The following is a 17855-nucleotide window of genomic DNA, read 5'->3' as shown; positions in this document are numbered from 1 at the left end:
CTTCAGTCCACAGGCCGACGCTCTATCCACTGAGCCAAACCGGTCAGGCAACATTTTTGTTTATATTTTTCCAGGTGCAAATATATTATCTACTGTTCTCAAAAGCATATGACTACATACTTCTATAGATGACATAATTCCCAGATTATAGATTTTTTACATTTTTATTATTAATTTTAAGAATACTGTCCACATGCCGAAACCGGTTTGGCTCAGTGGATAGAGCGTCGGCCTGCGGACTGAAAGGTCCCAGGTTCGATTCCGGTCAAGGGCATGTACCTGGGTTGCGGGCACATCCCCAGTAGGAGATGTGCAGGAGGCAGCTAATCGATGTTTCTCTCTCATCGATGTTTCTAACTCTCTATCTCTCTCCCTTCCTCTCTGTAAAAAATCAATAAAATATATATTTAAAAAAAAAGAATACTGTCCACAAATCCATCTTGGATGACAAGTATGGAAAAAATTGTTAAATTGTTTCTCTATCACAGTCCTGTTATTTCTCTTTCCTCTGCATTTGCCCTTCATGGTTTGGACCAGCTATGGCTTCAATCCCACTACTACCAGTTATGTGACCTGAGACAAGTTACTTAAACTCAGAGTCTCAGGTTTCCTCATCTTTAAATGGAGATAAGATTCTGTAAGCTCATTTTCAGGATTAAATGAAACCACAAGGACCATGCTCCTAAATGCCATTCTCCTCTCACTTCTCTCCTGCCCTCATATGCCCACCTGCTAATTACTCTGCATTAGGTAGTTGAAGTCCCAATGGGCATTCAGCCATGTTTTTGTTGTGGGATCCTGGGCAAGTCTTTATACCACCAAGTCTTTAGGGATTACTATGAGATCATAGATACCAAATTACTTTCTATTTGAGATAAGTTTCTCAATTACTGGAAGAGTATAGCAACAAGAGGAATAAGCCCTTGGATGAAAATGAACCTATAAGTAAGATAAATCTACTGTATAACCCAAAAATATTCAATGAGCATTTTCAGAGGAACTATCTTGAAATAGGAAATTTAATTGCAAAATACCCAAATCTAATGCAAGGTTGGTGGGAGGGAAAAGAAAATTGACTTGCCCCTCTCTCTTATCTCATATATAACTGATTTGCCTGCTTCAAATCACAACCTTTTGGCACTCTTGAATGGATAGAGAATGGCCAGGGAAGCCAGTCCAGAGCGGGGAGTGCAGGCAATGGTGGAGAAGGTGCCCTGCCTTCCTAGCTGATCAATAGCAAGGCCGTCCCCTCTGATGGGCACCCATGGTCAGCCCAAGCTTGAGGCATTGCCTAGAAGCCAGGTTGGGGAAAGATGCTTAGGGTTTACAGAAGACCTGCCCTCAGCCAGCTAGCATCAGCTCAGCTAGCATTGCTCTCTAAGGAGACACTGCAAGGCCTGCCACCATTGGAACTGGGCTCTTTCAATTTGGATGAAATGACACTCAACCTTCAAAAAAGACTGCAAGGCAGGTCCAGAGCAAAGTACAGCCCAGGAAGGGATGGCTTCACATCAAGTCCCTCCAGATGTGGGCAGCCTGTGGAACAAAGGTATCATTTCAATGCCAGGAGTCCCAGAAACACTGCATCCACCTGCCTTTGTTTGTGACTTGAGTTAACAGGGTCATGTGATTTTTTTTATTCCTGGATATTGAGTGAAAAGTCAGAGTCCTGGATACTTTGCTCTCCATCTATGTTACAGTAGATGGTACCTATACCCTCCAGATGAACTTTCACAGCCTAAGTTATCATAGCATAAAGCCAAATACCCTTGAGGTGGGTACCCAGGAAAAGAGGGACAATTCTATAAGCACAGGACATACGGGCCTTAATGGGCCTGATCTCTTCATCCAATGGTCATGAGAGCCTGAGGAAGGTTAGGCCACTGCTGGTGGCCCATGAAGCAACAATGAAGTGCTTTCTGTGCCGTGCCAGCACAGCCAAGGGTTCAGTGAGCCTGGGAGAGGGGCGGGGGGGAAGGGGGAACGCGGCAAAGGGTTAAAGAAAAGACAGACAAAGAGAATATAGCTGGGGCTCGGTGGATCTCCTGTGCCTGGATGAGGCCACAGAGAAGGATCCAGCCAGCAAGCTGAGGCTTTATTTTATAGTCAGAGAAAAATAAGGTAGTGGTCAAAATAGTTATAATGTTCTTGTGAGTTTCACTTGTTTTGGCAGCACTTGCTGCACCTCCCACAGCCCATTAGCTACCCAGGAAGGATCTAGGGAGCGGCCATAAGGTCAAGCTTAATTATGCTAAGAGGGCTCGGCCCTCTAAGCTGGGACTTGTTTGTGGCTCTGCCACAGATCAATCCAAGGCTTTAACTCTAGAGCTGCTCCCTACAGTTTTCCCAAGAACTTGGGTACCAGGTCACCCGCAGAAATTTAGACTAGTAAAATGGATTTGACTAGAATTCAGTGGCAGTAAACCAAGACAGTGACTGAAGAATGTGGAGCTACCCTAAGCTCTCATCAAAGTGACATGACTGTCACAGCAGGAAGGTAGAAACAGAATGTGATTATGACTTGAAAAGTGTAAATCTGCCTGGTTGGCTATATAGGATGCCATGTGGAGAACCCAGTTTGAAGAGACTAGAACATGTGAAAAAGAAAGAAGCCCAAAGTCTCAGAAGCAGACAGGGCCATCTAAGCAGGGTTGGGTGGGGTGGGAGGGCAGCCTTCTTCTTTTAGGACATTGTGTCAGGAGTATTTCTCTTGTGGCCCACACAACTAATTTCATTTATTCTAACCCCAGGCTAACTAAGAAAACATCTGGATGGAATCTGTCCTCCTGAGTACATCTACCTACAAAGAGAGACTGTGCTTGCCATGACAACATGTATTCTGGTATGCTGGTCATAATTCAGGTATGTTCATCAGTCTCTGGGACCTGGTTAATGTGAGTACACTTGAAGAAGATCAAGATCTAGGCCTTGATGAATGTGGTGACATTTGTGGTAAATCAGCTTAGAAATCACTTTCTGTATAGAAATATCAAGAGAATACACAGTGTACCCACCCTCTGCAACGTTAGCATTTGCATCTGACCAATTGCAGTAATCTTAATTGATAGCCCAGTGAAATATTTTTTAAAAGCAAAAGAAAATTTTTAAGAATACTTTAAAAACACATTTTATTTTGATGGTCATTGTATTTTTCAAATATCTGCATCCTATTGATTTTTCAGAAGTAATTTCTAAAGCAGTTGCCTCTTTAAAAATTATTTCCAATTGTTCTTTTTTTTATTTTTTCAAATTACATCTCCCAGCAGTTTCATCAGACCCCAGCCTAGCAAAGGTTTTTATATCTCATAATGCCAAGACCAAAGAACCAGACACACTTCAGAGGAAGAATAAGTGCCCACGTGGACCCAGACAGGGAGATCTGCGTCTTCCTTCCCTCCATGCCCCCAAAGGAGCTAAATTTAGTTTACTGGGTAGACTGCAATGACATTAACATGTTGCAAGAACAAGAATCGAGAAAAAAGAAGCTTAATGTGGCATGAGGTGTTTTAATGCCATGGTAACTATGATGTCTTCTCTATTATTCCATTCCCTTCCTCAGGTCAGGCTATTCTTCCCTTTCTCTCCTGCACTGTCTGTTGTTGTAATCAAATCAGGTCACCCTGAATTCCTGAGTCCTCGTCACCGCTGCAGGCATGTCTATTTCCAGCAGAATGCATTTTCTCCATTTCTTCCTTTGCTCCCAGACCTTTATTTGGTGCCCTTGATGTTCCAGGTTGCTCTTCCCTGTGCTCCGTGTGCTACACAGGCTTTCCTTTCACCCACATCTCCCCACAGCCTGCTCTCCACTGCTCCTCTCCGGCCCCTCCCTCCCGCTTCTGCAGTTGTCACCAACACAGTTAGCCACTTGATCTGTGACTCGGTGCTTCGGAATCCAAGGGCCTTGGTTCTTCTGAAAGGCCCATGCCTCTAAGTAAGATACAGGTCCCTCTCGCGCGCCCAGATCTCAGTGCCATTAAGTTGAGATGACTCTGGGACTTGTCCCTGGGGCTCTCCACGCTCTGTTTGGCCTTTCCCCGGGGATGGTGGACAGAGGAGGTGTGCACTTAGAATGTTTGTCGCCCAACCTCCTCGCTTCCAGATGGGAAACTAAGGTCCGGAGAGCTTCATTGGCCAGTTGCCTGGCTCATTCTTGGAGGAACCAAAACAAACAGGATGTAAGCACAATCAAATGGGTGGATTTGGTGGGAAAAGATCTTGTTAAGGTATGAGCAGTGCCAAAATGAGCTTTGATGATTATTTAAGAGTTTCTTCATTCTGTCCTTGTCTTCTACCATCATTGTAAACAAACAAAGCAGGACAGAGGCATCAGCCATAGATCCATGGGACGCCTTCCCGGGGCTTGGGGACTCAGGAGACCACCTGGGGCCCTCCGGCCCCTATCAGCTGGGTGGGATGAGGGGTCCGAGGACAGCAGCACTAGCGAATTCCACACAAGTTCCACATCCACGAGGTCTCCCTTAATTTGCCAGTACACATAGTAGTGAATTGCCAATTGTTTCCCCTAAATGTAGGAAGGTGTATAAAATCCAAGATGCCTATAAAAGTATTTATTGCAAAAACATTTTATCAGTCTTATAAGTCAGCCCCAGCCTTCTCCTGGGGAATGACATGGGTGGTAAAAATGAATGAAAAAACTCAGTATTTTGACTGCTTGCTGCAGTGGAAGAGGGACTTACGTTTCTAAAAGGAGTATATCCTGGGACGCAGAGGTAGCAAACCACAGCCGCTTAGTGTGATGTGGAACAAGTCCCACCCGGGGGCCTGGCAGTGCAGCCGCTCCTCCCAGGAAGGCTGGCTCGGCGCACTGACCTGCTGAGTGAGGCAGCCACCCCCTGTGATTAAGAGCTTTATTGATTTTCTAGCCCATGGCCACGTTGGTGGGGACAGAGTGGACAGAGGAGAATGGCAGGAAGCCAAATGGGAAGAGGGTTTATAAAATGAGCTCTCAATGAAGAAAACTGTGGGAAAGAATGCGATGGAAGCAGCTTTGGGACCAGTCGATGTGGGAAAGTGGAACAGCTCAAAAAACGCTCTTCCGACTTGAGCTAAAACAAAGCACGTCTGTGAGCCGGACTCGGCGCTGTGGATAGGAAGCAATATTCCTCTCTGCAACATCACCACCGGCAGCGCTTCACCTTCCTTCTGCACCAGGCACTGTGTTGGGTTCTGGGGCTTTAACTAAGAATCAGCCCATCTAGAGAAAGGCATTGAAAACATACCCAACATGATTTGCAAAAATGCAAATGTATCTTCAGGGAGTCCTAAAAACGCTTTACAGTCATTTGGGGCCCAGAGCCAGCAGGAATGAATGGTGGCTGAAGGCAGGCAGGCCTGCGTCCTGGCCGCTGCCTGCCTTGTGGGCATATAATCTGACAAAGGTTCTCAGGGAGCTTTCAGTCCCCTCACTGCCCGACCTGGCAAGAACCCACCCCTGACAGGTCCAGAGGAGGCCCGCTTCAGTGACGGCCCCTGTGTGCAGGGCTCCGTGTTCTCAAGGAAGCCCTTGGCAGTCTGGCTGTGCAGTACAGGCTGCGAATCCTATGGCACCGAGGGCGCAGCTGGGCATCCTCCTCTGAACCCACAGATAGGAGCAGGACACTGTGACATGATTCCTGCCCCCCCCCCACACACCCACCCCCCATGAACTTGCGTCTCTGTGGTTCACCTGTGTGTTTTGAGGAGAGATTTCTTCCAACCTACATTGCCCCTGCCTCAGCCCCCTTTTAGTAAAGGAATACATTATTTTTGCTTCCTTTTAGCTTTCAAATAATTTCTTTTTTCCCCCTGAAAATAAACTGGAAACAGGGAAAGAAGATGCATATCTGGTGTGTGTTTGTATATCAGTGTAATATATAAGGTAGGAGATGGTATGTTTAAAAGGGGAAATAAGAAAAAATATAACTCAAAACCAGTGAGGAACCAAGCTCAATACATGCTGGCTCCTTTCAAAAATCTGAACTAAAACCCTCTTTCTGTGGTTCCTATTTGAAAACGATGTAACCTGAGTGGCTCTTTCTTCTCCCACCTCAGCAGCACCTTCTCTGTGTAGCTTCGGTGCCCAGGTATCTGCTCTGGAGGACTTGAAGGAGGTGCAACTTAAGCCACAGAGTTCAGAGACGTGTAGACTAACTTAGAGGCCCTCTGGGGGGGGGGGGGGGATGGTCTTGCTGGCCTAAGCTTGGGGACCTCCAAGTGGTCTAGCTCAAGCCAGAGGGGACCTTATCCCAGTACTGTAGCCCGAGCCTCTTTTCCTGGGGGAGGAATTCGGGCTGCCACCAGAATCCCTCTAACTCCGTCTTTCTAAAACGGTCAAAAGGGGTTGGAATTCCTGGCAGTATATGGGACAAATGTCCAGAACATTTGTTCTCTTTTTCACAGAGGAAAACTGAATTTAAGGAGAAACCCACAGTACTCGATAAAAAATACCTGGCATTTAAGCACAGAGCTCAAAAGCCAGGCGCGGCCTCCCGCGTGCTGGGAGGACTTTGAAGTCTCCTGTTCAGAAGACAAAATGTAACAACTGTCCCTGCGCTCTCGCGCCCCTCCGCTGTGCAGTAGCTGTTCTTGGCAGATGCCCAGGGCAGCACCCGGTCCTTCCACAGCACACTGTGTACATTCGCATCCACTTAACCAGCTATTTACAGTCGCCCTCTCTGCCACCTGTAAGAGACAACGCCACGGCGAATGTCTGGGCCGGGAACCGGGTGCCCCGTGGTTTTCTGCACTTGAAGAGCCCGAATCTGTGGAATGGTTGCCCCTTGGAGAACAGGATGACAGCTGGAGACATCCCCCACCCAGGGCGGGAGGCGCAAGAAGGAGGCGCGCCGGGCGGGGGTCCTTCCACGTCAGGTCCCTTTCCACGACCGCACCGCGAGGAGGACACAGCGGGCCTTCCGTGCGGCCGGTTTCCTGCCTGATGCAGAGCCGGCAGCCGCTCGCACTCGCTGGATTTCCAAATCGCGGAGACGCCCGGCGGTCCCGAGGAGGGTGGGGACTGGGCGCGCCGGGGTGAGAGCCGCAGTCCGGAGGAAGGAGGAATCGGGGCTGGCCGGCACCCCCCGGATCTGAGAAGCCCGAGCTCTGGTGCGATGCGGCCACACGCGAGCACCTGCGCTCCTGTGCGTGCTGCACTCGTGCCGCTCCGGGTGGCAAACGGGGTGAAGTGGGGACGTGGGCGAGAGGAAGTCGAGGCGCCGGAGCGTCCCTCGCTCTTTGGAGTCTGTCGCGGGTGGGGGTTGCTGGCAGGCACCGCACGGCGAACTTCCCTGTGTCCCCGCACAGCTGGAGGCCGCGAGTGCGGAGCCGAGTGCCCGCGAGCCCCCCTCGACGCCCGGGACCGCGTGGCGCGCCCGGAGCGCACGGGGACGCGGAGACGCCGAGGAGAAACCCTGCTGGGGCGGGGGGCTGCTTGGCTGGGGCGCAGAGACCGCGCGGACCCGGAGCGCCTTTCGTTCGAAGGAGCCTTACTTCTGGGAAGGGACAGGGAACTGTCAATCAGCGCGGGAGGGAGCGCACCGGCGCCGGGTGATGTCAGCGGATCAGCTGCTCGCTAACAAAGAGGGGTTATTGCTGGAGAAAGTTGCGGCGGCGAAGGCCACGGCGGCACCCCGGAGCCTCGGAGGCGAGGGGCAAGTGGGCGAAGGGAGGAGGGACGGCTGCGGCAGCGGCAGCGGCAGCTGAAGGCCAAGGAATCGAAAGGGCTGTAGGGGGAGGCAGTGCGAGCCAGCCCCGAGTGCTCCTCCTCTTCCTCCTCCTCCTCCTCCTCCAAACTCGCAGGGTTCAGCCCCAGCGCTCGCCCAGCCGCCCGAGCACCCGGAGGGACGGGAGGCAGCCGCGCGGCCCCGAGCTGGGCAGAGTCCCCAGCCGCCATGGATAGCGACGACGAGATGGTGGAGGAGGCGGTGGAAGGTACCAGCATTTCTCTGGGGTCGAGGGGAGGCGGCGCCGAGGGCTCGGAACGCGGAAGGAGTGGCGGGTGACCCGCGTGACCGCCGCTGTCCCCTACGCGGGTGGCCGGCGGCACGGCTCCGGCAGGGGCGGACAGCCACCGCCACGCCGCCGGGAGCGCGCACTGCGCGGCGGGGCGCAGGCCGGGAACCCGCGCGGCCGGGCCGGGCTCCCGGGAGAGCACGGCTGCTCCCTCCCGCAGCCCGCAGCCCGCAGCCCATCCTCGGAGTTGCGAGCGGTGCCCCGCACTCTGGCCTTAGCCCTTTCGGGGATGGAAGGTAGGGTGCGCAAGGCGACAGACCCCTGAGACCCGCGGTCTCCGCGGAGCCATGCCCCGGCTCGGTGTGGCGACCCCGAGCCCCTCTCCAGCCGCCAGCCCTTTCCTTCTGCTCGCCGCGGGGACCGCGACCGCCACCGCGACCGCGTCCGGGTCGGTCGGCGGGCGCAGCGCACTGGGCCGACCCAGGCACGTGGCAGCCGCGGCCCGGGCGGCTGTTCTGAAAAGATGAAATCATTGCCAGGCGAGGGACGACGCTCCCGACCCGGGGCTGGAACGCGCGCCGACCGGGAGGCGGTGGCCCTCCCCTCGCTGTCCCCGAGCGAACTCAGTCACACCGCCCCCTCCCCCTTCCTGCTTCCGAGCGGTGCCGCCGCCGCCACGCTGTGCGGGCGCGCCGCGAGCCCGGACCCAAATTGCTGGGTGACACTTAACTTTCTGAATTCCGTGCAGTTGGCTGTGGGTGATATCACCGCCTCGGTGTCGAATTTCTCCGCCCCTTCTCTGCTAGCGCCCCTCCCCGACTTTTCTCGCCACTTTGTTTTGCTGAGTTTCTCCACCTCTTTTTTTTTTTTTTCTTTTGCTAGGTCTAAAAAGCGAGGTGGGGACGTTATACAATCTCGTTGTTTGTATCATGAGATGTCAGGATTTTGTAACAGTGAATACTAGAAGATAGATACTCTTGGGCGTATTTATTTATTTGATTCTACCCCGCCAGTACGTCGTGATGTTTTGTAATGCTGTGTGGTATAATTCCAGGATATGTTTTTTATTTTAAAAATATTTTTCATTCATACATATGCAGTATACTTATTTGTAAAACTTTAGAACCCAGAATATTTTAAACTAAGCATCTAAGTACATAATTTTTAGTTTTTGGTTGAATGGGGTTTCTATCTCATTTGTTTAAACAAATTCTCATAAATGGAAAAGAAAAAGTGGCAATACCATACAAATGCATAAAGATACATAGTTATTGCTGCACTAGAGGCCCGATGCACGAAATCGTGCAAGGGGCTTGGCCCTGGCTGCCCCAGCATCAGCCCAGAAGGATGTTGGTCCAATTAGCATATTTGCTTTAATTATTATAGATTGGGAGAACTCCATTTTTTTTTGTTTTCATAAAACATAATTGACTCCTTTTGCAGTGCTCCAGAGGTCTTGGGATGAGATTAGAATAATATTTCTGAAATCTCTAAAAGGTATCCATTGTAATGTAACTATTAAAACATATTTCTTTTTTTTAAGACATATTTCTTTACCAGCTTCAAAGGGTGTTTATTGTTTTAATTTCACAATATCATGAACTTTATCTCTTTATCTCTCTGATAAGCAAGGCCTGTGTTGGGCCTCAATGGGGCCAAAGACATTGAGTCCATCCATTGGAAGCCTTCTTACAACTTAAGTTATTGATTTCTTGTGCCTTCCTGTTATGAAAGATAAACGAAAAAAAATGCTCTTGTTAGGGCTTACTCTCATTCTTCAAAGTTTACTTTTACTTGTGCTTGTAAAATTTTAATGCAAACCCTTGGTCATGGGCAGCGCTTAAACAACTTTCTCCTTTGAAGCTGTCTAGAAATCTAAGTTCGTGGTCCCCAGGCTCCTTGTGAACAAGCAACTTTAGAAATATACCAATGTTGTTTATGAGCCTGTGCAATTCATAGAAACAGAGAATGTTCTTTATCTAAACGAGGAAGGTTCTGTTTAATAGGGTGACCATACACATTATTCTCCAAAATCAGGAAATGCTTGAGAATGAGAGGGGTTTAATACTTATGCTGGTAAAACAAAAACAAACTCACAGCTACAGAGAACAGATCAGTGGTTACTGGAGGGTGAGAAAGTGTGTGTGTGTGTGTGTGCACTCGCACAGGGATGGGGGGAGGGTCAATTGTATGGTGATAGATAGTAATTAGGCTTTGGAGGGTGATCACTTTGTAGTGAATACAGAGGAATGATAATGTTTATCCCTGAAACTTTTATATGTATATACTTAGGCTGGGACCACGTGAACATTTGGGGCAATCCAGGGCACATGATCACTCAGTTGGGCCTAACACTAAACAGAGTAACACAGAATCTTTAAAAGTCCTTAGAGGCATCTAAGGCTCAAACTCACACAGAGTACACAGGTGTACACACAGGACGTTGCACCAGGAGGCTTCTCTCCAGCCATGCTTGGCCTTATTAGTGGCATCTGTGATAGTCTTTACTTAACGTCTAGCACTTGCAGGGAGGACTAGTATAAAGCTAGTCTGAATATCTTAGTATTCAAGTACCAACTAACCTACCCCTCCATATACAAAGCCTCTGTTCTCAGTAGTTTCATTGCCTTAGCTATCATTATTATCATTATTATTGCTATCATTGTTTAGTTCTTATTCTGTGCAGGTTCTGTGCTGAATGTTTCACACACACACATACTCAGTCTCACGAGGTGGGTACTAATATTATCTGAATTTTACAGAAGAGGAAACTGAGGCATAGAGAAGTTAAGAATTAGTCCAAGCCACCCAGAGGGGTTCGAGACAGGCTTGGACCTCCAGAACCCCTCTTCGCTGTACCCGACTATCTTGCTACATTTTTCGTATTTTTTACTTCTAATGAGTCATCAAATGTACGAAATACTTGGGAACTGAGCCTGGAAGCAACAGTTAAATATTATGTCAGTATCACTCTGTCAGTGGTAACTCTTTAGGCTGCTTTTGATGGGGTTTAGTGACATTCAGGGGAAAAGAAGTATTTGGGGAAGGAGAATTTAACTTAACTCTGCAACAGACATCCTTTTTCTTCCTCTGAAGAAATTTATTCTGGGGAACAAATTGGTCTGTTCGGGACTTGAAATGTCTTTTGTCACATCATATACATTTTAGTTCTCTGTCACGGCAGAACCATGGCTCTGAAGTTCTGAGCTCCCAGGGGGTGAATTCCCGAGGGGACCTGGGTGGTGGAGTATCTCTGTGGGTCTGTATACCTGCCCTGCTGTGCTCCTCTGGGAAGGCAGCAGCAGGGCCTCGGAGGCCAGAGACCTCCCCCTGAGCTCCTGCTGTGGATTTGTAAAAACTCGTTGAGACTCACTGGTTCAGTGAGAAGGGAGGTTGAACTTTGGAAACAGATATATTTATTATTATATCTATGTCTTTGCCTACCCACAGAAAAAAGATGAATACAATGTGGTTCCTGATATAATCTCAAATAAATATATCTAAACAGATGAATTACGGTGGTTGAGAGGAAGTAAATATTACTTCCGGCTCCGGGAAGGAGATGGAGGGGAAAGAGCTCCCAGAGAGGTGGTTGTGTGGTTGAGTCCAGTTGAGCAGGGACTTTGTGAGTAAAGACATAGAGGGGTGGGATTATGCAGGCACCTCCAGAGACAAATCAGTTGCTTCTGCTGTAACAGAGGGCCCAAGCCAAAAGCAGAGCGTAAGACAGGAAAGGTGGCTGTGTCACAGGCCACGGGCGTGGACTGAGCTGGAAGCCATGGGAAGCCGTGGGGGCTCTTTGGAGCTGGGAATGCCAGGCCCAGAGCTCTGCTCTGAGAAGATGAGAAGGCACTGATGACAGGCGGGCCATCATCTACAGGGCTGTTTGCAGTAGTCTCTATGTGCACTTCTGAGGGCAGGAAAGAATGGAAAGGCCTGGAAACATATAGAAATCAAAAAGGGTAAAAACAGAATCCCCAGAACTAAGGAGCCAGAAGGAAAACAAGCATCTCAGTGTTGCACTGCCTTAAGCCCCTCAAAACATCAAGAATATGTTAACTGTCCCCCTAACATCTCATGCCTGTCTCTCATGCTCATGCTCTAGGCTTAGGAAAAATGTGGGCTCCATGTACCAGCCCCCTCTCCCTGTGGCCATGCTTTAATATTATGACCCTCACGACTGACAATTGAGCTCTGGTAAAGAATTACTCTCAAAAATCACATTATGTTTCAACAACCAGGGTAAATGCATCATCATGAGGGCAATGTTCTTTGCACTGAATAGAATAAGCTTGCCTTTTATTATTATTTTTTTGTGTCAGCAGTTCTAGTCTACAAAACCAAGAATGCATGGAAGAGTCTCTTGTTCTTAGGGAAACACACACACACACACACACACACACACACACACACACCACACTTTCAGATCTGTGAGTGAGCCTGAGGCGGGAAGCAGCCCAGTATCTGATGTGGAGGGAGTGTGCCTGGCCCACATGATGTACCATCACTGCACAGAACACAGACAGGCCTGGCTCTCATCAGGATAAGGAGAAAGCTCAGAGATAACTCACAGGGGAAAAAAATCTCACTTTCTATCCATTCAGTAGAGAGTGATCACTAGAACAAACTAAAAAAGTAGACTGTGAGACTGTTCGCATTTCTCCCCTTTCTGTAACTTCTACAAATATTTTAAATCGCGCTGCGGACGACAGGCCGCACAGGCGCTGGGACGGCATTATCTACACGGAGCAGTCATCCCAGTGACTCTCCCTTGTTGTCTGGCCTGCTCTTCGGCCTCCGTTTAGTGGGAACCGGCCTGGAAGGCTGTTGGTTGACTTGGTGCATTTCAGAAATTGGCCTCACTCAGAGCAAGGAGGACTAGTGTTTCTCTTTGAGTGAGGTAACACTTGGGAGGGGTAGGAATTTGCCACCGGGATATGCTGTTGCAAGTCCTGGTGGCTCTACAAGGACTATCTTCCCTACAAACGCCCTTCCCCTGCTGGACCTGGGACCTGGGACCTGGGCATACCTACCTGTTTAGAGGTACCTGCTTCCACCATCTGCAGGGAAGCAGGGGGGTTCTGCTAGTTTCCCTTATCCAGAGAGAAAGGGAATGGGAAGACTTGGGAAAGCGGCACTCAGCATTCGGGAGCACATTCAGAGCAGTTAATGTGCTTCTGGGCAAGCCACACAGCATTGGCTTCCTCATCTACAATGGGCACTTGGGAAATTGACGTGAGGTTCAGTTTAGGCAGCAGGAAAGCACATAACCCCATGCCAAATGCAAAGTAAGGAACACAAACTTTTCCTTCTTTGTGTATCAGTTTCCTCTCCATTAAACTGATTATCACCAACAAGACAACTATGACCTGCTCTATTGTCCCGATGGCATCCGAACAAGACTCTTTCCAGAGGCTCCTCTACCACTGACATTGAAAGGAGAGGTGAGGCGCAGCAACCCACTAGTCCTTTCCTTTCTTTGGAAAGTTTCTTTGCTGCTGTTGCTGTTTTATAGATTAAGTTCTACAGCGAGGACAACAATTTCTGGCTATTAAACATCCAGGGAGGAAGTCTTGAATGTTGACAACCCTTAATATCTAGCTCCTATTCATTGATCCCGTTCATTGATCACATCTCCTCCTTTTGGAAGAAAACAGCAAGCAGGCCAACAAGGGGTCCTGCAATGGACTGACAGAGGGAGTTGCAGGACTTGATCACAACAAGCAACCTAACCCTTTAGAATGGTAGGGAAGTGTCAGGTGTCCAAGCACCTCCTGACGTCACCGGAGAAACGACCATCATTCAGCAGCTCCTCTCTCCCTAGAGACTAGGAAGGTGACGGGACCCCCTCTTCACTGACCTGTCGAAAGAGGCATTGAAACAAGTAGCCCTCGTGGAACGAGGCTGATCTTTTTGCTTTCATCCCCTTTGGGATCAGTACAGACCCTCAAGTGCTTTTAGTGTGTTACATGACACTTTCCATTTTCTCTACTGTCTACATCCCACTGCTGACGGTGCATCTGCAGTGTTTTATTCAGAAATAGGACAGGACTATTGTGACTGAGGGAAGGTGGAAATGAATTTTCATTGGGGTTTTTTTTTTTCCCCTCAGTGTTCATGGTTATCATAATATTTCTCGATCTAAAGTAGAATAACAAATGTTATCAAAGATTAACTTTTGAAAGTCTGAAATATGTGGACTGTGTCTATGGGGAAAGCATTCTAACAAATTAGTAAATACTTCAATACAAGGCTAAAATGAGTGTTCTGATATTCATACCTACATCAAAGATAAACTGCTGAATTCGTAGGAATGTGAATAGCTAAATTGAATTTGATCTCAACATTATTTCATAAAAGAAAGTGTTTAGCTGTACACTGTTTTTTAATGAAAATTTTTAAAGTAGATTTAATTTATTTTGATGAGAGAAATGTCATCAGTAGATATTTAGAAGATAATTTTCCAAATTGTTTTACATGGCTCAGATGTCATTGAATTATGTCACATACAGTTGGGTTTTGAACAAGAAGAAAGCAATTATGGCTTATTTCCCTCCTGACCATTAATTTCCTGGCCCTTGGTAGGAAAAAAAAACAAAACCTGTGTTGAGTAGAAAGGAACTACATCAATTGTGATTTATTTAAGTAGCCACATTTTATTGCAATATATTTTCAGTAGCTCATTCTATACAGAGTCAGATGTAGAAATAAGATAGTATATTTGTCCATTGGTACTTTATGCTTACATAAGAATACAATAACATAAATAGCTTTTTGTTTTTTATAAGAGTGTTTACTTACCATCTCTTCCAAGGGATGATGTTCTTTCATCGCTTCAGAAGAAATCATTTTAGGAGGCTAAAGTGTTCCTTGTGGTGATATGGTTTGTGCTTTCTTTTATGTCTGTGAGCCATCTGGAAGCCACATTTGAGTGTTTAATGTCCATGCACTGCCCACAGTTTTAAATGCTTTTGAATCTCTTCATCCATGACCCAGGTCATTCACTCACGAAAAAGCCACTAGGTTAACTGCTGCCTTCGTTTTCACTCACCTCTGCAAAATCCGCTCCCCAGAATGATTGGGGAGACACCAGTGAGGGGCTTCCCGGGTTCTGTGAAATAGGTAAATAATCATAAAATCCTAAACATTGACTACAAACATAAATGTTAGAATATGCCAGTCTGTGACCCAGGCAGAACCAGCATTTTAAAGATCACTGTATCAGAACTGCTGGGGATGTTCAAAATCACTGCTTAAATGGTCATGTGGCTGCTTCTAACTGCGTTTAAACATAAGCCCTCTGAACACAGTTATAGAGGAGCTATGACAAGGTCATTACTAAACATTCAAAGCTGGAAGATTTTATAAAGTGAAGCAGTAAATTCAAAGTTAAGCTTAAGTTCAAGCTTAGAAGGACTCAGTTCCCATGTTAGCACAGTGAGGTATATAAATATCTGGGCAGTTTTAGAGGCATAGCCACGTCCCTTGTTTGAATGTAATGAACCACAATGGGTTTTCAGAAGTCCCCTGGCTAGCAGCCCTCCACTTCATACTATCCTATATAATAAAAGGTTAATATGCAAACTGTCCCCTCGACTGGGAGTTTGGGAGTTCAACCTGGAGTTTGACCAGGGGTGAGGCCGGCCGGCCAACTGCCCACAGCCCCTCCCCTCTGCCAGCCAGGCCCCATCGGCCTGGGCTGGCTGGACTCCACCTGTGCACGAATTCATGCACCAGGCCTCTAGTATAACATATAAAACCATATTGCATACTAGTTCTAGAATTAGAAGACTCATTGCAAGGACAATGTACCTGGCAATAGACTATAAAATGGTGTTACCTCAACTACATTTTGGTTAAGCATCAGTTTGGGGGCCTTAATTCCTAATTTGAGAAGTACCAGGTGGGGAAGTACTTGGCAAAGGGAACAGGCACTGCAGATGCTATGACTGATAAGAACTCTCAGTCCCCGCTAAAAGACAGGCTTATTTTCAGTTCACATCTGAATGTGTCCAAGTCCCTCCATTGTAGACCTGCCATTCATACAGTGTACAGAACAGTCAGGTTGATACTGCTGATGCAGGCAAAGTGAGGAGCCTTTGCACTCTCTCCCCTGGAGCAGGGAAGGGACCCTTGGGCTGCTCAGGGGACTTGCTGGCCGCTTCTGTGCTCCGATGCATCGGTGGGGGCACATGCAGATGGTAAGGTTGGCCTTGTGATTCCCTTCCTCCAGGGCACCTGGATGACGATGGATTGCCGCACGGGTTCTGCACAGTCACCTACTCCTCCACAGACAGATTTGAGGGGAACTTCGTTCACGGAGAAAAGAATGGACGCGGGAAATTCTTCTTCTTTGACGGCAGGTAGCACTACGGTTTTGTTTTATTTCGCTTGGGGGAGGGTCCCAAATTACTTTCTTTGAAAGAGTGATATAAATGAAAGAACTTAAGTCGATGTTTGGGTAACAACTTAGAGTGATAAAAGTGAGCCCAACATGCATGCATGCACTGCTTTGGGGACCAGGGAAGTCACCCCATGGTTATGTAGAAGCCAGTGTAAGGCTTAGATGTCATCACTGCCTCCTAGGGGTGCTTGTCCAAGGGATGCTCTGCAGTGCCGGGTTCGAGGGCCCCCATCTTGCACAAGTTGGTTAGGTGGTCACCCATTTCTTTGATAGATTTCACCTGCTCATTCGGGTAATGTGTCTCAAGGAAGTGACACAGTGGGCTCGTTTGTGTCGGGGGCAGGTTGGTGCAGTTCCAGCAGTGACTGACACACTTTTTTCCAAGTGTACCGCACACTCCATGCCTTAGCCCGCTCTCTCAGGCCTCAGGGTCCGGTTTCTTGCTATCCTGAAGGGAGATTCGGCCACTTCGTTGGTTCTGCAGCTGCACCCATTTCTCAGCATGTTCCCACTCCTCCTGGGATCGCTCAGGAAAATGGACAGGAAGGCATAGGAGATGTACAGGTCCGGCCTCATGGTGCTGTAAAAGCTTGTCTTGGGATAGCTGGTCTTTTTGTGAAATGCCTGGATGCTGACGTCAGCACACGTATTTTCTGTGTTCTCTAGTTAGCAGCGATCTTTTCACTGTGCTCTCACCTCATGCATGAGGGCCCTGTGGGGCAGGAGCTGCGCACCCTCTGGTGAGGGCTGCAGTGACTGTAGGCCTTTCCTCTTTCAAGTGGAGATGGGGTTGCCAGGGCTCAGCTTTCCAGCGATGACTTTTAAACCATGTCAGCTTTAGAAACAAAGAGTGGCCACGTGGCTTTCCCAAGCATTCAGAGGAACGAGAGGCACAGAAGGGATGGGAATTGCAGAAATGGGTTTAGCCTACGCAGTCCTGGGGTGCCACAGGGTGTGGCCCCACTCCCTCAGCTCCTGGCACTGCTGACAACCTGAAGCTCCTCACCCTTGCAGTTCCTCTGGGAAGGGAAATGTCCCAGCTGACCATTGACGGGTGAGCACAGGGACTGGCATGTGACCCAGAATCCCTTTTCTGTAGATGGAGTAGGTGGCTTTTGAAGATATTAACAGTTCCTCAGGCTGTCAATTATCTGAATTAAGGAGGGGTGAGAAAAGCAATAAAAACCCATCTTAGCACTCTTGTAACATGTTATTTTAATTAGTCATTCCAACCTTCTCTTTCCCATTACCCCAGACCCCATACCCCACATCTTTTTTTTTTTTAGCAGAGCTTTGCTTACAGACTGTGCCATTTTAAATGGTTGGATAGTTTGCTTGCTTGCTTTTGCTCTGCTTTGAGTACCTGGTGGCTACCTGAGTCCCGTGGAGGACTCTTCTAAGATTTGGCATCAGTGCTTTCTTCTCCCAGGACCCCTTCCCCTGCCAGAGGAACACATTTCCTGTTCCTCCTTTTCCTATTTCCATATCAGTGTACTCACTG

The 17855-nt window shown here is 48.1% G+C and overlaps 1 protein-coding gene across 2 annotated transcripts in view; it reads left to right on the top strand.

The window, feature by feature from the left end:
* Positions 1 to 7504: 7504 nt before the first annotated feature.
* Positions 7505 to 17855, top strand: part of SETD7 (SET domain containing 7, histone lysine methyltransferase) — a 47657-nt gene continuing 37306 nt past the window's right edge. For both annotated transcript variants that reach the window (XM_036314657.1, XM_036314655.1), the window contains exons 1-2: positions 7505 to 7929; positions 16184 to 16313. In XM_036314657.1, the coding sequence (XP_036170550.1) occupies positions 7890 to 7929; positions 16184 to 16313 (170 nt within the window). In that variant the 5' untranslated portion in view covers positions 7505 to 7889. The remainder of the gene's footprint in view (positions 7930 to 16183; positions 16314 to 17855) is intronic.

Source organism: Myotis myotis, unplaced genomic scaffold (assembly GCF_014108235.1).
Source record: "Myotis myotis isolate mMyoMyo1 unplaced genomic scaffold, mMyoMyo1.p scaffold_m19_p_6, whole genome shotgun sequence".
Lineage (NCBI taxonomy): Eukaryota > Metazoa > Chordata > Mammalia > Chiroptera > Vespertilionidae > Myotis > Myotis myotis.
The sequence above is the reverse complement of the archived record's forward strand: the minus strand, read 5'-3'. Positions and strand labels throughout refer to the sequence as shown.